General features: G+C 38.3%; 2 protein-coding genes across 6 annotated transcripts; both read left to right on the forward strand.

Moving 5' to 3' along the window:
• Nucleotides 1–10876: 10876 nt before the first annotated feature.
• LOC131780225 (neuronal pentraxin-2-like) lies at nucleotides 10877–11775 on the forward strand. Its single transcript, XM_059096837.2, has 3 exons — nucleotides 10877–11052; nucleotides 11175–11305; nucleotides 11457–11775. Exons 1-3 carry the CDS (start codon nucleotides 10895–10897, stop codon nucleotides 11705–11707), a joined length of 540 nt encoding a protein of 179 aa, XP_058952820.2. The 5' UTR covers nucleotides 10877–10894; the 3' UTR covers nucleotides 11708–11775.
• Nucleotides 11776–12529: 754 nt separating this feature from the next.
• Nucleotides 12530–20761, forward strand: LOC131780223 (C-reactive protein-like). 5 transcript variants are annotated; one of them, XM_066164513.1, is made up of 9 exons: nucleotides 12530–12670; nucleotides 13837–14009; nucleotides 16632–16775; nucleotides 17031–17174; nucleotides 18059–18223; nucleotides 18478–18657; nucleotides 19309–19534; nucleotides 20087–20217; nucleotides 20484–20761. In XM_066164513.1, the coding sequence occupies exons 2-9, from the start codon at nucleotides 13838–13840 to the stop codon at nucleotides 20738–20740; spliced, it is 1419 nt and encodes a 472-aa protein (XP_066020610.1). In that variant the 5' UTR covers nucleotides 12530–12670; nucleotide 13837; the 3' UTR covers nucleotides 20741–20761. The 5 variants fall into 5 exon arrangements, with proteins under 5 accessions (XP_066020610.1, XP_066020612.1, XP_066020614.1 ...); XM_066164514.1 differs by lacking the exon at nucleotides 12530–12670 and adding an exon at nucleotides 14856–14981 and having other exon boundaries at nucleotides 13915–14009; XM_066164515.1 differs by lacking the exon at nucleotides 18059–18223.
• The last annotated feature ends 1803 nt before the right edge of the window (nucleotides 20762–22564 follow it).

Genomic DNA, 22564 nt, shown 5'->3' on the forward strand with positions numbered 1-22564 from the left:
TGTGGAAAGAAAACTGGATTTAGTAAACGTGAATGTTATGAACATGTCTGAAAGGACGACTACTTTGGAAATGAAAGTATGCATATTTACATTGATTTTCAACTTGGGATGTATTGCTTTTGCTTAATGCGGTTTGTGATTGGTCTATGAAGGAAACTTGGGCCTCTCTCCAACCAAGGAGATGCAAAACGTAAAAAAGTCTGACTCAATAATGGACATTTCTCCTTCTTGTGGCTGTTGCCGTTGAGTCACTAGTCCTCCCTTGTGACATAATTTACCGGCCATCTTACACCTGTATTACGTGAACAGCCACGAATAAAGGCTGAATGTCCACAATCTTCCACAATTGTCTTTGTACCACCTACGAGTGTAATCAGCCATTTTAGCTTTTTTTTGTCGTGATTGTCTACAGATAACCAGGGCTCAATGTTCAAAGCCATTGAAGCTTTGTCCAAACGCTTCGATTCCCTGGGCAAAAATGTGGAAAGAAAACTGGATTAGTAAACGTGAATGTCATGAACATGGCTGACTGTCTACAATGTGCCACAATTTTTTCTTTGCACCACTTATGTGTGTAATCAGGCATTTAGCTTTTTTTGTCGCGATTGTCTACAGATAACCAGGACTCAATGTTCAAAGCTATGAAGCTTTGTCCAAACGCCTCGACTCCCTTTGCACAAATATGGAAAGAAAACTGGATTTAGTAAACGTGATGTTATGAACATGCTGAAAGGAAGACTGCTTTGGAATGAAAGGTATGCATATTTACATTGCTGTTCAACTAAGGATGTATGTTTTTGCTTAATGCTGTTTGTGATTGGTCTATGAAGAAACTTGGGCCTCTCTCGTAACCAGGAGATGCAAAACGAAAAACAAGTCTGACCCAATGATGAACATTCCTCCTACTTGTGGCTTTTGACGTTGATTCACCAATCCTCCCTTATGATATCCATTTCTACACAGTTAAACCTGTATTATGTTCTCACACCACAAAGAATGGTCTGGTGATGACCAGGTAAGACAGGTTCCACGGACAGAGGTCATATAAAAAACGATGTGAAACGCCAATTTGAAGCGCAAAAATGTTACCAATATGCAGTGGAAAGTACGCATCTAACGCATGTTCAAGGAAGTAAAGTAACACAATCCGATCGCATCTAACCTTTGCTTGCGAATGACTTGTGATCTTTGGCTTCATTTCTTCGAATGTACCCCACACAAACCTTCTATCAACACACGTGGGAACCTCCCGAGAAATTCAGTATTGTTTTCTAAAAGTAGACTTTTAAAGTGTAAAGATTTATTTGACAGTTCGATTTAATTTCATTTAAATATTCCTTGCGAGTCAAAATCTCAGTTCTTGGAAAATCCCAGATATCTTTCCTTACACAAGAACCTCATTACCACTTTGCAAATTATGTGAAATTACAATCACGCAGGGCAGTGTAACTTGGAAATGATACTTGGAAACAACAGTAATCTCATTGTGAAATTCATTTTGATCCATACGAATCGAAATTTGTTTGAAAATTCACACCATGAATCAATATGTTTTAGTTCCCACACATTTATTATTGAAAGATCTTTGTTTATGTCTTTTAATTTCTTCAGGAAGACTGGCTCGAATTAACAAAACAATCGAGGCGTGGTACACAAGTCCTCACTCGTTTAACAAAAGTATCGTAAGGAAACTGGATGTCGTGATTAAGTCAATCGAAGACCGCTCTTTGCAATTTAAGACACATCTGAAACGATAAAGGCATTGGTCATGCAAGGTATGTATCTTTAAAATAATTTTCACTTGTGTGTTGTAAGCAATGTAGGATTGCTTGATTTTGCTTTACCTTCCATGGAAACGCGCATCACCCTAGCTAGCCTATCAAGTATGATGATGTAAAAATGATCATGGTACGAAGAAATGAGAAACTTAACAAACTTTCTCAGAGATTATTACTTATTAATCTATTCTCTTGACAGTTTTATATTCATGCGTCTATTTATTTGCATGTATCTATCTATATCAGTCAGGAAAATTTTCCTCTGTTTTGAATATTAACTGCTGGCGCGACGAATAACTTAGTAAGTTGTACAGCGCTCCAACCAATTATTGTGCTCGTGGAAATTTTTCTGCTTCTTTCAGCGGCCACTGGGTGGTGATATTAAGCGTTTCACGCTTGAAATCAGAAATTTTGTATGTGGTGTTATGGGTAATTGTTGTTGTAAATGTAAGCTTCTAGAAATCTCCAGATACGACATGCGTACCATAGAACTTTCTAGAACGTTTCATCAGTCACGGCGTTATTATGTAGTACTAATAAAAGAGTTCTTTTGTGAGCTTCTAGAATATTCCAGAACATTTTATGAACGTAACTATATTAGTAGTAGAGTTAGTTGTGTTGTTGTTGGAGTGATGACTTTTAGAAAGCTATATCGAGAGAGAGCTATATTGAGAGAGAGAGCTACAGTAGGAGATTGGTAATTTGAAGAAAACGTGGAGAAAACCGTGAGTTTGGGTCAGTGGTGACCTAAGATACAGACTGTAGTGGGCTTAATTAATTTTATTAACGATGAGGAGTGAAACTGTCTTTAGGAGATACTCTCTTACTCTTTGTATAATAAAGAAGTTGAGTTTGTAGGATTGCAGTCTTTTTCTGTCGGTTAGATTATACCGTAACAGTGGGGTTGCATATTATGTCATACCAAACAACAACATTTCTTAGAAAGCTGTTGTTGTAATCAGAGACTTGCTCGACCATCGGTTGAAAAAAGGTAGAAGGTGACAGTTTTCCTGAAAACGTTAACTGTAATCTATAGAACTATAACTTTTGTTATTGAACTACCCTTGTAACTTGCATCCAATCAGTAGTTGCACGAAAAATTAAATCTAACGACGAGTGCAGAACTTTTTTTTAAAGAGATCTCGAAAGCAGCTGACAAATAAAAAAACTGAGTAATTCTTCAATTGCAGAATACACTTTGCAAATTCTAAAAAAAGGAGCCCGTGATTACGTCAGCATCACACGTGGTATGCCAACCTGTCAGCTGTGACAGTTTGCCTGTGGATAAAAACCACTGATAAGGGAAATGCAGGAACACCCCTGAGCTATATTGTGGTAGGGAGCACACAATGAGCGCTCCTTTTTGACGATAGAATTTGAGGTTTACAGCAACAACCATGAGAGGTTTGAGTAATTTTCATCTGAAGGTTTTGTCCTGTTGATTAATCACAATAGTTGTTTTGATTTAATGTTGCTGTAAGCTTGAAGGACTAAAGTACACTTCTCGCGGCGTTTTGCTGCTAATTTTAGGGGTTCTCCGAATGATCCGCCCAATGATGGAACCGAGTGGCATCATATCTGCCTCACATGAGGAGAATACCGCTGGATCATGGAAATTGTTTCGAGATGGCTTCGGTTGCCGCTCATGACAAAGTTTCCAAAACAGGGTAAATTCCTCTTTAATAATGGTCCGTACAATATGAATAATTGTTTAGTGTGTGTATCTTGCTAATACAAAGAGGCCGAAATGGACGAAACCGCGTGGGATTCCACAAAATTCAAAGATTGATTGAAATAACACGAAAAGTACGAAGTGTTACGTGGACTGTAAAAGTAGTTTTTCGGATAGACACTAACGCAAATAATTGCGTGTGATTGGAACTAAATGCTTGGTGCGGAGAAAAAAAAACGATGTAGTTAAAAGTTCCCGCTTGCATGCTCTATATGTCGTGTTGCAAGTAACGCTGAGAAAACCACCTAAGAATTAAAAAGGCGAAAGAAGACTAAGGATACTGGAGAAAAACCGAGGGAAGAAAAGGCGCCAAAAAAGGACATATATCCAGAGGTAATGATTGCACTGGTGCCAAAAAAATAAATTACTTGAAAAAAACATGGCAAAAAACTTGATAAAAATACACGTCACTGTGATGGCTAAATTACTGTAAAAATGACGTATTATGAATTTATACACTTAAATGGCTACAGTGTACGTTTATGTTAGTCACTTAAGTATAAAGTGCATAGTTCCCAAAGATTAATGAGGAGGTTGTGACACAAAAACAGAGCGACATGACTCGCTTATTCGGTAAATGATCTTGGGGGAGGTAAGGGAAAACGAAAAAAGGGAAAGAATGGCCCACTTTCCAGTCTTTTTTAACCGGTGAATTTATCTTTTTGCCTTAATTCCGGGTAATGTCCTCACAGGTTAGCGTGTGATTCGTGCCAATGGAGCCCGGGTACTAGGGCAGGAAGCAAGACTCAAAGGGAGGAAATTTGATGAACACCAATCTTTTAGCGGTGAATGAATGACAGGCTGTCAACATTTGGGATTACGTCATAGGAAGACTCACGAAATCGGCACGCATGTCAAAGTCGTTGCTGACAGGGTGGGCAACGGGTTTCGTGGCGCAGTAGTTCAAAGCTCACCATCCAGGCGCGCAGTGAAGATAATTGAGCCATCGTGGCTGAAGTGAAGAATCCATCCGTGATTTTGTAAACATTAGAAGGATGTTACATTTAAAGATAAATTTGACAGGTCTTTGTTGATAATCTGATCGTGGCTCCGTATCTTTTCTGGGGACCATCCTACCAATGCTGGGACCAATTTTTTTCAGGGGAGGTCGGTGGCTAATTTTAAAATTGAATGGTGGAAAGTAAACCGGGAACGGCTTAGCTTTGGTTTTCCATCACCTGACGAGATGCTAATAACTAAAACCATCCGCACCTTTATGTGTCGTGTCAGGGTTTTGCCTCCCCTGTCATGGCCATGGCCAATTTTTGCCAAGCTCCCTGTGGATAAAAGAATAAATAACTAGCTCAATTTTTAGTTATGAAAATAAGATTATTTAGACTGTTAATTCGCTGTAAGATAGGTCAATGATTGTAATTTTAATCACGCAAAAAAGCACTGCCTAGCGTTGCTATCCATCAATGACAGCCAATAGTGATCGAGGTTCAAAATTTTGACCCTTATTAATGCACATTGCGCAAGGTACAACTATATGGTGATCCTTGTTAGTGTGGACAGAAGACATGTTTATCGTCCGTGTTGTTGTTTGAAAAGATGAACTGGAAACGTCGGCTACATTACTTTTCAATGTCCGCGCTAATAACATGAATTAGCCTTAACAGAGAGCTATTCGTATTGTTATGACATTACATTTATGAAAGCTCTATGAATTCAAATGTCTGAGACTCGATAATCTGATAATTGCAAACCAGTTCTAATCCGACGGATTACTGGATGTTCGCAGGCTTCTTCTGTTTGATACATTAAACAATATCGTCATGTTTTGTCCTTTTGTGTCACAAACAATGACCCGGTAATTAGTCATAAACATGTGCAGACTGACGTATTCAAATTCTAGGTAACCGCTACAGGTGCTAACCTTCGGCACAATCGTATTCAATGAACTCGAATATTTTGGCTATTGTTCCTAAGAAATATTGAGGCTGCCCCCAAAGGATTATCGATTATCTATACTTTTAATCTATTTTAGGATAGGAACATGAGTATAGTGAATATGACATTTCACAACGCCTCTGTTCCCATCTAATTTTATTTGAACACAGCGTGACTTATTGTAACTGGTTTTCAAAACACCGCTTCAAGTTTAAGCTATAGCGATACTGGAGGTTTTTTATTTACATTCCTTAATTTAAGGTAGCATTGGGTTTTATGCAAGCCCAATAATGTTATCAACTCTAAATTGACAAGGAAAAGTTTCATTTTGGGAAAATTCGCCCGCAAGGTTAGTCGAAGGTTTCTTGCCTGAAAAAGGATACAGGATAATTTCTGTTTCGCTTATTTAACGGGCACAAGTTAATTCAGTTTTTTCGGATAAAACCTTCTTTCTGTGCAATTAGTCAATCAGAAATGAAAGTTTACGGTCTGATCGCCCACTGAAATCCTTTATATTAATAACAACTTTGGTAAAGGATAGCTGTTTTTGGTGTGACTCATAAGCATTTTTTATATATTGTCGTCTGAAAAACTTTTAAACTTGTTTAGGTCAAATACATTGTGATCAATAATGTTCCTTAAGTTTATTTCATGACTCTACCTTACTGAATACTTCTTCCCTGCCGCCATCTTCTGTTAAAAGGCCTTAGTTTTAATCTCTTCTTGATATTTTTGGCTGCAATACGTCTCTACCACATTGCTTTCATTCGGCTTGTTTTAGTGTTGTTGTAGAGTCAATGGTGCCTAAAATTACCTACGATTCGAAAAGGGTGCCACGACAAAAAAGAAACAAAACAAAACAACAGGTCCGCGCTGCGTACGTTTGTCTAGTGCAATATTAAATTGCATGGCTTACTTCTGTCCTAATGTCAGATTTTAATAAAAGCATTCCTTGTACAGGGGAATCACAGCAACAATAGTTCTGCTTGTTATTTACTGATAACTGACAAACGTACAGTCGAACCATGTATTAAGCGGCATCACATTAAGCGGCCCACTTCTGTATTGCGTTGTCGTTTTTCAAATTCCCGACAAGGTGCCCTCTAATTAGTTTTTAATTTTCACACCTCTTTTAGGCGGGTCACCTCGATTAAGTCGGTTTTTGCATGAAAACACACAGATTTCACCACGACGACTTCCGTAAAAAATATTTTCCAGTAAAACCAAAGATAGAGCGCAATTTGGATACAATTTGCGACGACTTCTCGCTCATATTGGGGCGTTACAATATTAGGCTTACAAGATGAAGTTGAGATTAAACCGGCGACCCCAAAGAATCTAAAATCTAAAAGTTAAACGAAAGGGAAATATAAAATAATATCATTGGGTCCCTTAGTAACTGGGAAGGGGGAGTGGGTGGGTCCTCGTGCCGAAATAGTCTTGTAAGTTACCTCAGAGCCAGATTCAGTTCGGGGTCATGAGTAAAAATTTCGCCTCTCTGTTTACTAGTGTAACAGTTAGTGCTCCCAGCCCCCCCCAAAAGCATTATTTTACTCTAAGTATGTATTATCTGTTTTAATTCGGACAGTTTTAGTCTGCTTACATCGTACTAAAAAAAAAACTCGCTTTAACGGGAACTACTCGCAAAAACAGTAATGTATAGTATCGCCTTTCAGTTGTCTACCTCTGTTAGAATCAATGCAATCAGCGGCATCAGAGAATTTGGCGAATGACTTGCCCAAAATATTTAGTCCAACTTGAATCGTCTGTGCTACGTGACTCAAACTTCTGTATTACCATATAAAGCTGGCGAGTGCTGTGTCAGTATATAAGAGCCTCTTGTGCCGCATCATGTTGATCATTTGATATGTTAATTTTTTATAACACATTATTGGGAGAGTTCTGATTCCGTCCGCTTCCACATCAACTTTCGGTTAGAAGAAAAAACGAGGAAAAATCAGCGGACAACACCTTAGCCTATGAACACCCTTCCCCTGCACTAGAAAAAGCACTATCATTCTTCCAGACCTTTCAGAAGTTTTGGCGACATTCACCTCGTCGAGAATTTCGGTTTGTTGATCCAATCAACTTCTGCTTTGTTTTGACTGAAGGGTTAACACGTCTCTGCGAAAGTGATGCACGACGTTTTCAATTGTCGTTTTCATTCTTCCTGGATATAGAATCGGCAAATATGGAAATTTTTAACAGAAAACGTTGACGTTAATACTTTCTATTTAAATGCGAAAACCACATACAGAACTCGAAATAATTTTCCCACCTGCGTTTAGGTATTTTTTTTGTTGTATTTCCTCTTGTATTTGCTCACGTTTACTGAAACCACAGTTAATTCCTTTTCGTTACTTTTCAGAATGGACCATTTGCGTATTGAAGACTAACGGGGGTGGGTAACAACTGCACGCGTGGAAGATCGCTTGTTTTTGCTCACCATGGCTGGTCTTGCTGGTCCTGTTATTGATGTTTATGACGCTGTCTGTATCAGGGACACAAGGGCTATCCGGGGCACAGAAAGTTTAAGACATACCGTTTGAAGGATGTTTATGCGCAGGTTATGCGTGAACAAATCTGCAAATTACCTACGCTCAAGAACGTGAATATCGTCATGAGGCGATATTATTAATCGAAACAATGGTAAAACGCCTTGGGATCAAAAACCTACTAGTTAGCAGTAAAGTCTGGAGTAAAGGATATGTTGGTGGACTCCTCTTATGGCTACGTTTCGAGATGTTTAGATTGAGGAATATGTAAACATGATTTCCTTCCCTAGTTGCATGGCCTCATTCAAACACATCGAGGCTTTGGAAAGTTCTCAACCGCGTTTCTTGGGCTAGCATAACTTTTTCTCGAGTTGTTCCCCAACTCCTGCGTCACCTTCGCGTGTTCTAAATAATGACAATATAAACTCGGAAAAATTCCTTCTATTGCTGATTTTAGATCGTTCGTTGAAGGTAGAAAGAGCTATGGCTTTTTGTTTTACCTTTGGCCGTCCCTTCTCCGTATATTTACTCGCACGTGGCTCATTTTCAATATTGCTGGTTCTAGCAGTATGCGAGACATGCGTCGCATATGAACTATATACGTTCAACTATAGATTTTCCGGCTGTAGGCTTACGGGCAGAGCATCGGAGAAAGAAATGCGAGGAAAGCTAGGTTTTAAAAATGTAAAGCGCACACTGAAAGCTCAAATAATGCATTTGGAGCTTTCACAACTAAGGAATTTTGTTGAGGTAGGAATGTCAAAATATGTCCCTTTGTTGGCTCAAAAATGTTGGTCCGCTTTAGGAAATTGTCAGGATGTGGCACTCCTTTGTTTTGCTAAGAACATTTGAAATTGCGAGTCATTTATCATCACAAAAGAAGAAAAATTGTTAGAAAAAGATGGACAACGTTGGGAAAAATAACCTGGCGCTATCTGTTCCAAAACCTTCCTTTCTGATCGATGATCCGCCATGGGCTCATAGTAATCGCTGTTAACTATCCGAAAAAAAACAAACACAAGAATGCAAACCTCAAATGTCCAAACATCCTGGTCTGTTGACACAGATTTGCTTGAAACCAATGAAAACAATTGCCAAGGACTACAAAGATGTAAAGTTGAATTGCAGATATCAGCAATCAACAATTTGTTCAGTTACATCTAATTACGCTGTTGTTCGCTTTATTGCCAATTGCTCAAACAATGTAAATTTAGACTTTTATTCGTCCCTGACTTCACTACTTGACTTGCAATTCGTAAGGTAATTTAATCAATGTGTTAGCAAAGGTGAAAACAGTGAGAGAGATAGATAACAACAATACCTGCATCCTACCATGGCTCGTCTTGTATTGTCTAATGCGTCGTCCTTGGTCGTAACAGGAAAGGATATGCTTAATTCCGATACCGACAGAACAAGGGCATTTCAGAAACAGAGTATACACTTAACAAATTCCTGCAACTTATACTGTTTTTTTCTCTTCTTGTAGTGTAGAAGTCAGTGCTTACAAAAATTCTGCAAATTGAAGACAAACCGTCTCTGTACACATTGAACACAATTTTCGTCAAAATTACCATGTGAAAGAAAACGTCAAAACTGGAAAACTCAACTAACTGCTACTGAACAACCAACAATAATAAATAAAAAAGGAGAAGGGAAAAACAAGGGAAAGGAAGACGATAAATTGAAGTGCAACTGTATAAATGATGTCTAAATCACTCCTACTTGCTCACTAAAAGTCCAGTTTATCAACTGATGGGGCCGGTAATCAACTGTATCAATAATATCTTCTAAACCAAAAAACAACAAACATATCGTCGTACAGAAAAATATACTTGTTTTGTTTACTTTTATCAACATGCATCGTGCTTAATAAAAAATTGCTTTGGTTTCCCTGATGACTCAGTCTTATCAGCAGACCTCAGCTCTGTCTGTCGCCATGTTCGCTGCTAAATCGATTCGTTTTATCTGCTCCTGATCTTTGTGGCTTCACCTGACATTTCCTAATCCACTCGAGTGAATAAGACTGTCTCGGATGGCAAAGTTTTCATCACTGGAGACCATAATGAAGTTGTTTTGTCTTCCGCCCGAGAAACGAAACTGGAATTGGCTGAAATTAAAAACAAACTAAAGTTGTTTAAGCGAGTCGAATGAAGATTTGTCCAATTTACTTCACGCCATGAACTTGACGCTAACAGACTTGGAGAACAAGGTAGGATTAGCTTTCTTTCTTGATACAGATGAGATTACTGAATGCCTTTACACTGTATTGGACTGCTCCTTACAACTTGTAAACATTACCTTTTAAAAAATACATTACCTGTGCGCTTCTCATTACCAAATTTTCCGAATTTAGATTCAAAAGAAGGAACACTATCTGAGTTCCTCACGGTCTAGATTGCAGAGATGTTTGTTTCCAGAGTTATTTTTGACCAAACGAAGCTTTTCATAGATTATACTGAACTACGTTAGTTATTGCGTGGAAATCTAGTAATCGAATTTAACCGCTGGCGTGGCGAGTAACCCAGTAAGTTGTGCAGCACTCATAACTATAATTATTTGTGCATCGTGAAAAATTGTTTCACTTTTTTCAGCGGCCTCTTGGGTTGTGATACTACGCTTTTCACGCTTGAAAAAAATTTGTTTGTGGGGTTGCGTGGTATGCTCATAAAAAAAACAAAAAACAACGACAACATTTCTTGGAACGCTGTTGTTGTAATCGGAGACTCGCTCGACCAATGGTTTAAAAAGGTGTAAGGTGACAGTTCTCCTGAAAACGTTAACTGTAATCTATAGAACTATAACCTTTTGTTATTGAACTACCCTTGTAACTTGCATCAAATCAGTAGTTGCACCACAATTAAATCTAAAGACGAGATTTTTTAAAGAGGTCTCGAAAGCAGCGTTGACAAATTAAAAAAACTGAGTAATTCTTCAGTTGCAGGATACACTCTGCAAGTTCCACGACAAGGAACAGTGATTACGTCATCATCACACGTGGTATGCCAAACCTGTCAGCTGTGACAGTTTGTCTGTGGATAAAAACCGTTGATACTGGAAATGAAGGAACACCCCTGAGCTATGCTGTATCTGGACAAAGCAACGAACTTCTCCTGTGTAACTATAGAAATTTTGAAGTTTTCATCAACGACCATAGGAGGTTTGAGTATTTCATCTGAAGTTTTGTCCTGTTATTAATCACAATAGTTGTTTTTGATTTAATGTTGCTATAAGCTTTAAGATACTCAAAATGCACTTCTCGCGTTTTGCTGCTAATTTTAGTGGTTCTACTTCTGTATCCGCCAATGATGGAAAGTGGCATCATATCTGCCTCACATGGGAGAATACCGCTGGATCATGGAAATTATTTCGAGATGGTTCGGTTGCCGCTTCTGGTAAAAGTTTCCAAACAGGTAAATTCCTCTTTTAGTATTGGTCCGTACAATAGTATTAATTGTTTAGTGAGTGCATCTGCTAATACAAAGAGGCCGAAATGACGAAACCGCGTCTTTTTTAACAGGTAAATTTATCTTTTTCCTTAATTTCCTGTCAATGTCCTCACAGGTCACGTGATTCGTGCAAATGGAGCCCTGGTACTAGGGCAGGATCAAGACTCAAAGGGAGGAGGTTTTAAAGCCCATCAATCTTTCATCGGTGAAATGACAGGTGTCAACATCTGGGATCACGTTCTAAAAGACCAAGAAATCGCACGCATGTCAAAGTCGTGCCTGACAGGGATGGGCAACGTGTTTCAGTGGCGCGAGTTCAAAGCTCACATCAAGGGCTCAGTGAAGATAATTAAGCCATCGTGCTGAAGTGAAAACATCCATGACGTGATTTGTAAACATTATGAAGGATGTTACATTAAAGATAAATGTTGACAGCTCTTTGTTGATAATCTGATGCGTGCCGTTATCTTTTCTTGACCATCCTACCAATGCTGAGACCAATCTTTTTCGGTCGATGCAATTTTAAAATTGAGTGTGGAAAACAACTCGGAAATGTCTTGATTTGGTTTTCCTATCAAGTGATGAGATGTAAAACTAAAACCATCCGTACCTTAGACACTTGTGTTTTCTCGTGCCTTTAACAATTTGCCAATTTTACCGTCTCCTTTCATGTTCGTGTCGGTTTTTCAATATCATACTTGTTCTCACTGGTTAAAAACTTGCGAAGTTGTAAAAAACAAACTTCTGATCGCATGATAAAAATATTGCTCACTCCATATTTGGCCTTGTTTGCTGAGTTCCCTCGGATAAAATAACAAATAACTTGGTCAATTTTTGCTATAGAAATGAAATTACTAAGATTGTGATTCTCTGTAAGATACTTCAATGATTTTGAATTTAATCACGCAACAAAGCACCATTATCTTTGCATGCATCAGAGACAGCAATAGTATCGAGGTTAAAACATGTAGCTTGACACGTACGGTAAACTTCACAAAACAGTTAAGGCAAACGTCATTTGTTGGCACGCAATCTCTTACCGCTTTTGCAAGGTGCTTGGTTACTACGCACTAGACACAAAAATGTCGAGATATAATTTCAGTTTTCATGTCTGCACGCGATTCAACTTTTTCCCAGAATGGACCAATTCATCACGTGATATCGGTATGGTTTCTCGAAATGGTTCGATGATGAAAGACATAAACAACTGCAGCAGCTAGAACTCGGGGATAAATTCCATTTTGAACTAAAGATCAGCGGTTGAATCTTGACCTTGCGCGTGAAAGCTTGTAATTATTTTGTCTTTTTACTCCGGAATCAGTACCTCAGGTTGGTTTTGAATATTCCTTGCGTTATTTGCGAAATATTGAAATGCGTTGGCTTTGCTGTTCTTGATTGACGGTTAAATCGTTTGCAATGCCATGCCGGGCCTCTCATCGCGTTTAGCGTGTGTAGGCTTGTTAGGAAGAACAAAGACCTAAAAGAGCTTAGATTAAAATGTCTGTTTCGAATATTTTTGCAGATTTTCGGCATAGTCGGAGTTTCGAATTCTTGTAAATCATCTCCTGAGCCAGGTGCAGTTCGCGGTAATGAGTAAAGATTTCGCTCTTCTGTTTACGAGTGTAACAGTCATGTGCGTTCCCCCCACTAAAAACGTTAATTTTATATAGTATATAAGTATATATTATCTGTTTTAATTCGGAGTAGTTTTATGTTTTGATTCCATCGTAACTCCAAAACAACACGCTTAATAAGGGAACTATTCGCAAAAACAGTAAGTTAGTGTCGCATTCAGTTTTCTAGCTCTTTGTCATCAAACGTAATCAACAGCATTAGAGTTTTTGGCAGAATGACTTACCAATAAAGATTTTTTTTAGCCAACTTGGATCATCTGTGATACGTGACTCAAACTTCTGTATTACCAATATAAAGCAGGCGAGTGCCGTGTCAGTATAAAGGGCTCTTGGCCGCACAGTGTAGGTGATTTGATACGTTAATCTTTTACAACGCAACCTTTAGAATAACTGATTCCGTTTCACATCAACTTTCGATTAGATGAAAAAAGAAAAAAAAATCATCGACAGCAACACCTTAGCCTGTGAACAGCCGCCCCCCCCCCCAACTGCACCAGGAAAAACAGTACCAATTCTCCAAGCGTGTCAGGAAGTTTTGGCGACATTCACCTGAGAGAATTTCGGATTTTGATCCAATTAACGCCTGCTCGTGTTAGGCCTGAAGGGTTAAAACTCTCTCTGAAAGTGATGCACGTTGTTTGCGATTGTCGTTTAGATTCTTCCTGAATACAGAATCGGCAAATGGTGAAATTTTTAAAAAAAAAATGTAGACCGAATATTTTCATTTTCAAATGCGAAAACCACCTACAGAACTTGAAATGTTTCACCAATCTGCGATCAGGAATCCTTTTTAGTTGTATTTCCTCTTGGTATTGCTTACCTTTGATGAAACCAAGGTTACTCTTTATCGTTGCGTTTCAGAATGGAACCATTGCTTATTGATGAAGATCAGCAACAGAAGACTAAAAGGGGGCGGGGAACAGCTGCACACGGGAAGATCGCTTGTTTGCTCACCATGGCTGTCTTGCTGGCCCTGTTATTGATATTTATTACGCTGTCTGTATCAGGACGAAGGCTATGCGGGGCACAGAAAGGTAAGACATATGTTTGAAGAAAGACGTTTATATGCGGTTATGGCACCAAAAAATTGGCTTGTACTGCGCGCATATTATTTCAGCGATTATACCTTATCCTCCCTCTCAGTAGAAGTGTTTGGGTCAGCATCTGTTTGGCTGATGAATCACTCGTTCGTAACGCATAAGCTGGGAAGTTACCAAAATGCTGCAAAACGATTTCTTACTGCTATTTGAAGTTCACAGTTGCGTTAGTTGCCCTTTTGCAGCTTCTTGTGGAATGGAGTTTTAAGCTTCTTGCGTTTGAAACGTCTTGCCGATGTCCTGCATTTTCTCTTCTTTGACTCACTCGGGCATTCCTGCGCCAGTTAATGCGGTTCTTGCGCAACTATCATGCATCAGTCAATGCAACGCATCTGCTAACTCCCTCTCCCCTTCCCCCATTGCCAAGAAAAAGCGGCCTCAGTAAAGAAAAGAGCCGGCCTTTAAATGTGGAGAATGCTAAACTTTTTCAGTGAGGCTCAGCTCTTTTATTTCAGTCAGTAAAACGTCTGGTTCGCTCAAGGGCCCAAATCATTACCGAGAACCTTGTTGAAGTCCTAAATGTAATAACTGTCCTAAATGTAACAAAGTCCTAAATGTAAAAACATTTGGTCCTAAATGTAAAACATTTGGTCCTAAATGTAATAAAGTCCTAAATGTAATAAGTCTCCAATGCAATCATTTAACTCCTTCAGCGCATTGTTGTTATGGCGGACATCCACATTGAAATGTTAGTGACAGCTGTTACACCCCAAAAACCGCTGACCAGTATACATGTCACATTACGGGCTCGCTGATATCAATCAGCGTTTTTTTACTTGTTAGACATAAGAAATATCAGCAGTCGAAGTATGGTCCTTAAAGTGGTTTATTGATCGAGTTGAAGAAAATCATTTCCAGCCCAAAGTGGGCCAGTGCTTGGCTGGAACATCATTAGGATGGAATCGATTGGTACGTAATCATTAAGTTTTTTTGGAAAAGAAATTGGCTACAATTGATGATGAACTAGCATGCTATTGTTGATGTTATCGTGAGTAGTGATGCACCGTTTTAGAGCAGTTTGGATGATTTCGCTGTGTCACATGTCAATCCAAATGAATTTATTATTATCAGTAGCGTTACTGAAATTTTGCACATCAATGTTATTAAGTGTTAATTGATTTTAATGAAGCATTTGAGTCCATTTTTAAGAACGACTATCCTGATTTATTCAATTTTGAACCTGGAGTATTGCATTTCTAGCCCTCTATGGCTTTACTCCACCTCAGTAATCAGTTCATGTACCATATGACTATAAGTGGAAACTGTTGACCTTCTTTTTTCGTGCTTCTATTTATCTATTCATTTTCTCCCCTCACGGTGGGAGAAGAGATGAAGACAAAAAATGAAATATTATAAAATATATTTATAAATATAAAAAAGAACTCGGCCAATATCCAGCCATTTTGACCTCACGCTTGGTCAATAACGCACATGAATATATTTTATGCAGACCTGTACAAATCTGGCAAGGGAAGACAGTACAAAAAATGCCCTTCCGAGCCCAGAATTTGTCTAACGTATGAGTCGGTGGACTTCCTTTTCCTTGTAATTCGGTTCATGGAGTGTTAACTTCAGCACTGATGACAGAGGTATATCGTCAAAGTCTTTCACACTCAAGAGTCTGAGCCAATGATATAAAGAGAGCTATTGGTCAACGTTCTCATTGCTTTTGCGTACGTCAATTTGATGCCAAAAGCACACCAGTATCAGTATAAGGTTTTGTAGCCAATGCTTCTCAACCTACGTCTTTAGCAAATAAAAAGACGCTGATTAATATCGGTGAGCCCGTAATATTCCATGAACATTGGTCAGAGGATTCTTTAGTGCAACAGCTGTCACTTTAACATCTCAATGTTAGCGCAGTTAAACGATTGCATAGGAGTTTTATTACATTTAGGACCGAACGTTATTACATTTAGGGCTTTTTTACATTTAGGACCAAATGTTATTACATTTAGGACTTTATTACATTTAGGACTTCAACAAACCTTGTTCCGCATACGTAAACAATCAGTTTTTTTAACATCTTCATTTATCATTGCTGTCCATAAAAAAACTGGACTCAATAAACGAAGCCATTGAAGCTTTGTCCAATCGCCTTGACTGGCAAGACAAACAAATTGGAGAGGATCTCGTAAATTTTAATGTTACGAACACATCTCAAAGAACAACGGTCTTGGAAATGCAAGGTTTGTATATTTAGAACTTGTAGTGGTGTTTCTTTAATGAGGTTTTGATTTGTGAAAAGGTCATAGCTAATGTGAAGGTTGTTTTTGTCATCTAAATAGATGTGCCTGCTCTAAGTTGATAAACCGGCCTTTCTTGTTTCAAAAGAGTCAGTTTTAGGTCAAATGTGTTAACCTGTTTTGAAAACTTGATGATTTAAACAAAAAAAAATTTAGAGAGCTTTAATGTTTGCATTACAGCTGCTGGAGCATTTGGGCCGCAATAGGAGGGGCTAGAATCCTCACCAGGAAACCCAGTTTGTCCTTTGTCCTTGGCACTTAAATGGGTTATCGCTTGCGTTAAAAATCCTTTTCTATTTGTCATTGTCTACAGAAAAGATGGACTCAATGTACAAAGCCTTTGAAGCATTGTCCAAACGTCTTGACTCACTGGACGTAAATATCGGAAGAAAACTGGATTTAGTAAATGTCCATGTTAAGAACGCATCTCAGAGGACAACTGCTTTGGAAATGCAAGGTATGCATTTTAAGTCGCATATATGCGTGTGCATTGGGCCTCTTTTTCCACTGCTCATCTTAAGGTCCTTGAAGAAACTGAAGACAATGAACAAAACCATCGGAAGCCTTTTCTAAAAGGTTCGATGGTTGAATTTCATTTGGTAGGGGATCTGGGCTGCAGCTCGAATGTTCACAACGTGCCATAATTTTTCTTTGCACCACCTACGTGTGTAATCAGCCATTTTAGCTTTTATTTTGTCGCGATTGTTTACAGATAACCAGGACTCAATGTTCAAAGCCATTGAAGCTTTGTCCAAACGCTTCGACTCCCTGGACGCAAATATCGAACGAAAATTGGATTTAGTAAACGTGAATGTTAAGAACATGTCTGAAAGGACGACTGCTTTGGAAATGAACGGTATGTATATTTACATTGATTTTCAACTTAGGTTGTATTGCTTTTGCTTCAATGCGGCTAATGATTGATCTATGAAGGAAACTTGGGCCTCTCTCTCAACCAAGGAGATGCAAAACAAAAAACAAGTCTGACTCAATAATGAACATTTCTCCTACTTGTGGCTGTTGACGTTGAGTCACCAATCCTCCCTTATGACATCATTTTCCTACACAGTTAAACCTGCATCAAGAGGTCAGCCACGAAGAATGGCTGGCGGTTGCCGCGTAAGGCCGCGTAAAAACGATGTAAAACGCCAATTTCAAGAGCAAAAATTTTACCAATACGCAAGTGGACATTACGCATCTAACGCATGTTCAAGGATGTAATGTAACACAATCCGATCGCATCCAACCCTTGCTTGCGAGTGGCTTGGTGATCTTTGGCTTCACTTCTTTGAATGTTCTCCACACAAACACTCTATCAACACACGTGGGGAACCTCTCGAGAAATTCAATATTATGTCCTGAAAGTAGACTTTCAAAAGTGTAAAAGATTTATTTGACAGTTCGATTTAATTTCATTTAAATATACTTGCATGTCAAAATCCCATTGTTTGGGAAATCTTAGATATTTTTTCCTTACGCAGATAACCTTTAAAACCACTATGTAAATTATGTGAAAATTACAATCACGCAGGGCAGCGTAACTTGGAAATAGTACTCGGAAACAGCGGTAATCTCTCTGTGAAATTCATTTTGGTTCAGTGCGTAAGAATCGAAATTTGTTTGAAAAACTTTCTTTTCTGACATTTCGAAATCACACCATGAACCAATATGTTTTTTTGTCCCACGCATTTATTATTGAAAGATTTTAAGATCTTTGTTTATGTCTTTCAATTTCTTCAGGAAGACTGGCTCTAATTCACAAAACAATCGAGGCGTGGTACACAAGTCCTCACTCGTTTAACAAAAGTGTCGTAAGGAAACTGGATGTCGTGATTAAGTCAATCGAAGAGCTCTCTTTGCAATTTAAGAACACATCTGAAACGATAAAGGCATCGGTCATGCAAAGTATGCATCTTTTAAATAATTTTCACTTTCGTGTTGTAAGTAATGTAGGATTGCTTGATTTTGCTTTACCGCCCTATGCAAACTCGCATCAGCCTAGCTAGCCAATCAACTATTATGATGTAAAAATAATCATGGTACAATCAGAGATGAGAAACTTTATAACATTTCTCAAGAGATTTATGTTTTTCTTTATTAATCCATATTGACATATTTATATTTATGAGTCTGTGTATTTACATGTATCTATCTATCAGTCAGGAAAATTTGTCCTTTGTTGAAAAACCTGAAGAATGGTTTTTCACTCAGTCAGAAAAACTGCACGGGGGAGTCTATTTCATTCAGTTGTAACTGTGGTTACTGGTTGAATGGACCCTCAGAGCGTCTCTACCTGGTCAACGGTTCATGGACGGGAGTGCAGCCAACTTGTGAATTTAGTAAGAGTTTCACTCCATAATTATTTAGAGTGTCTTTCGGGTAAGGTTAGTCCTGAAAAAATTGTTATTAGCCTTAATGACAATCGGATGTGAAGTATGTCATTGAAAGTAGTTAGTGCTGCAGATGAAGCATTGAGCAAAGTCCCAGTTAATAGTGTGGTTTGTAGATTGATGATGTTCCGGCATTTGATTTTTTTACATCATCGCTCGTTTATGTTAAGTCAGTTTTCCGTTGATGTACCTGCAAACCTCTGGAATCCGGAATCCCTAATCTCGTTTGTGTGTATCTAACTTTAGTCAGTAAATGTCGAAACGCAATAATCAATTTGTTGGTTTTTCGGACGTTATGGGGATGCTTCCGAACATATCCGTTACGTATTGCAGGGTCACTGAGAAAGTACGAGTCGCGTTGTAAATCGTGTATGCAATTTGTGGGTGTTTCATCACTTAATAGAAGCGTCGTTGAAGTCTTAAAATCACTCGGGATGTTGTATGTAACAGGGAATATTCTTAATTCTGAGATATAAGTTACCAGTCATTCTTGCTAAGATGAATTCTAGACTTTTCTCGTGGGTAGAACATTCCGTTACGATGGTTATAACTTCTAAAAACTCCATTTCCTCACTAAATATCCTTTCAATTGATTTTCAGTCAGCCCAAACTACTCTTTGTTATTTCCATATAAGAGTAAAAATGATTACGTAATCATCACGCATAGAATGCCAAGCCTTACAGCTGTGACAGTTTGTATGTGGATAAAGACTAATGCTACAGGAAATAGAGGAACACTTCTTAGCTATGCTGTGAGTGGAGAAGATAACGAACTGCTCTTATTAAGGCCCAGAGATTTTGTGTTCAGCTTACGATCAGTTTGGAGGTAAGAGAATACACTTTTATTGAGGAATAGGAACGATAAACTGCACATGATGTGCAGAGCCCGCTTTGTATTATTTAAATCATGAATCAGCAATAGTAAATGTTGTCATAGCTATTTAATGAACCATATTTGGCTAATCCTAATAGCGGAGCCCTGAATGTTATTTCCTCACACTTGTTATCCATAAAATAAAGCACTATTGGACAGAGCCGATGGTTGACTTAAAAACACTCGGCGTTGTGCGTTTTTCTTTCTCAAATTTATCTATATCTTGATCACCAGCAACCCGAAAGTTTTAGAATCATGGGAAGTCAACAATAAAACATCTCATGAAAATGGCATCAAGTGCCTTGCAGACAGAGCTTGATGATATTTTAGCATTTCACCTCTCTACGTGCAGAAAGAGATAGAAGAGGGATACAGGTTCAATAATTATCGCACCAGACTCAAAATCTATCACACCAATAATCTTCAACTACTTTATCGATCGTTCAACCTTTTCAAAATGGATTATTAAGGAAAGACTTTGAATCCTTTCAATGTTCATTATAGTAGTCCCACCAATGTATCTGCCAACGATGGAAAGTGGCATCACATTTGCTTCGCATGGGAGAATACTGCTGGATCGTGGAAATTGTTCAAGGATGGTTCATTGGGGGCTAGTGGTAGAGGATTAGCAAAAGGTAATTTGTACTCAGAAAATATCGAACATCAAACTAATTCAAAAAATTTTACGGTCAGGAAAGTCGAGTATTTTCAAAAAAATGTGAAAATTTGCAGATTAAACGTTTTGCTTACTACAACTTTATTTAAATCGTTTGCTCTTGTATTACTAAAACACCTTTAAAAAAGCTAACAACAACAAAAAAACAATAACTACTTTTCCACGAATTGGTTTAAAAGCACGACTAGCGAAGGAATGGAGACATATTCTTGCTTTTAATTACAGGCCGATTGATCCGCGGAGGTGGACACCTTGTACTTGGACAGGATCAAGACAAATTGGGAGGAGGCTTTGAAGAATATCAAAGTTTCATTGGTGAAATGGCAGATGTCAATATCTGGAATCACGTGATTTCAGACCAAGAAATCAGGCGCATGTCCAAGTCGTGCTTGACAGGGACGGGAAATTTGTTTCAGTGGAGCGACTTCAAATATCACCGAATGGGCTCAGTGCAGATAGTTCAGCCTTCTTGCTTAAATTAAAATGCGTAATGCTTTACTGAAGTTGAAATTTTAATCGTATTTAGTTAGTTTTAGGCTTTTTTCATTAAGTTTAATTTTAAAGTTCAAAACAACCGTAAAAATGATGGCACTAAGTGTTAAGCATCCTTCTTTTTCACTGTGAAACTTCCTAAATGTTATAGAAATGTCGTTTCCGTTCTTAAAATTTCTCTTATCATTTTGCAAGTTTGCGTTACTAATTTGCCGCGTGAAGAATTATCTTTCCGCTCTGGGAAATAAGTTACCCTGAGATCCTGTCAGACGTATGAAAATATTAATGAATATGAATGGAAAATACAGCCGAGCCGTTAACTTTAAGGCAGCTTTTCAAAAACAAAATTTCTAGGTCGATTAACACAAGAAAAAATAAGTTGAAAGGGTTGAAACTTTGAGGTAGTACCTCTTTTATAATTATCTCTTTTATTTCCTTTTTTGTTCCTTTTTCCTCTTTTTTCTTTTTTTATTTGCTACTTTTGCCCTTTATAATCCTTTTTTCGTCAAGTTCCAGGCATTCAGTTGGTGGAGACGAACAGGAGAGCGAAAAATTTTTCCACGGGAAAAAGAATAGAGTGTGTAAAAAATGGCATGCGAAAGAGCGCTCTCTTTCTATTGCTGTATCCCTAACAACCATGGTTAACTGCAACCGACATGCGCCAAGTTGCTTGCCAATTTTTAGCCCGTCTGTTTTTCGTTTCTCTCTCAACTAATATCCAAGTCCAAACCAAGAGAGATGTTGTTTTCGAAGAGTAAATGTGTTTCATGCTATCACCAATAACGTGTCGTGAGTTTGACCAGTAGTCGCGAGTCACGGGTTGCGACTGGTAACATTCTCCGAAGATAAAATCGGTAACAACCTGTATTTCCAGCCTTAAAGAGCCATGGAGACGCTGTTATAGAAATGTTTTAAATCAAGTTTTTATTCATTTTTCCTGTTTTTTTGTAAAGAGCCATGAAGACGCTGTTATACTGAGAAATGTTTTAAATCAAATTTTTATTCACTTTTCCTGTTTTTTTTTGTAAACATCAATATATCTTGGTGTACGTGTCCCCTATTTTTTGTGGTACTAAATAAATGCCCGCCCACGGCCATACAGAAGCAAACCTGGACATCTTTTTCATCCTTTCATCACGTACACAACCCGAGAAGCGCTGGCACCAGCTTACATCGGTGGACTTCTTATTGAATTGAATTTTGAGCCGGTGATCTCACCGAGCCAGTGTCTCCATAATTTTCAAAGCTGAAGACAATAACATCGAGCAGTTCCTAAAAAGCACCATATTCTTTTACCTGGGAAACATTCTCGCCCTTAGTCCTTTCCAGTAAACTATAACCGCCACTGTCTCATAGTAAAACGTTTCGCAACTAATTATGCCCTCATGATGTAGTCACTTCTAATGCTTATCAATAAAGGGCAAAATTACTGAGCGCTGATTGGTTGAGAGAGAGGGCATTTTTTCTTAATCGAGGGCATTTTTAGTAATCAAGAGAGGGCATGATTACCTGTTAATGATTGGCTAATCCGTTGCATAACTGTTCGTTATCTTGAAATTTGTTAAAAATAGACTGCGCGCGTGATTTTCCTTCGTATAAATTTTGCCCTTTATTGATAAACAAGTATTCCATGAGACCTCGTACTATTAAGGATTAATTGCACTTGAGTTTTCAAAATTTCCAAATTGCCCTCGCCGCTTCGCGACTCGGGCAATTTTGGAAAATTTTGAAAACTCTCGTGCAATTAATCCTTAATAGTACTTGGCCTCATGTGATTACCTATACAAATCGAAGACACAGCCTTCATCACGCGA

Source organism: Pocillopora verrucosa, chromosome 3, assembly GCF_036669915.1.
Source record: "Pocillopora verrucosa isolate sample1 chromosome 3, ASM3666991v2, whole genome shotgun sequence".
Classification (NCBI taxonomy): domain Eukaryota; kingdom Metazoa; phylum Cnidaria; class Anthozoa; order Scleractinia; family Pocilloporidae; genus Pocillopora; species Pocillopora verrucosa.

Excerpts from the sequence above, each read along its gene's own strand:
- LOC131780223 (XM_066164513.1), top strand. The coding sequence starts at position 13,838 with ATGGAACCATTGCTTATTGATGAAGATCAGCAACAGAAGACTAAAAGG. Across the intron at positions 19,535-20,086 it reads AGCTTACGATCAGTTTGGAG|TAGTCCCACCAATGTATCTG; the intron begins GTAAGAGAATAC and ends TGTTCATTATAG. Across the intron at positions 20,218-20,483 it reads TGGTAGAGGATTAGCAAAAG|GCCGATTGATCCGCGGAGGT; the intron begins GTAATTTGTACT and ends TTTTAATTACAG.
- LOC131780225 (XM_059096837.2), top strand. The coding sequence starts at position 10,895 with ATGCCAAACCTGTCAGCTGTGACAGTTTGTCTGTGGATAAAAACCGTT. Across the intron at positions 11,053-11,174 it reads TTCATCAACGACCATAGGAG|TGGTTCTACTTCTGTATCCG; the intron begins GTTTGAGTATTT and ends TGCTAATTTTAG. Across the intron at positions 11,306-11,456 it reads TGGTAAAAGTTTCCAAACAG|GTCACGTGATTCGTGCAAAT; the intron begins GTAAATTCCTCT and ends ATGTCCTCACAG.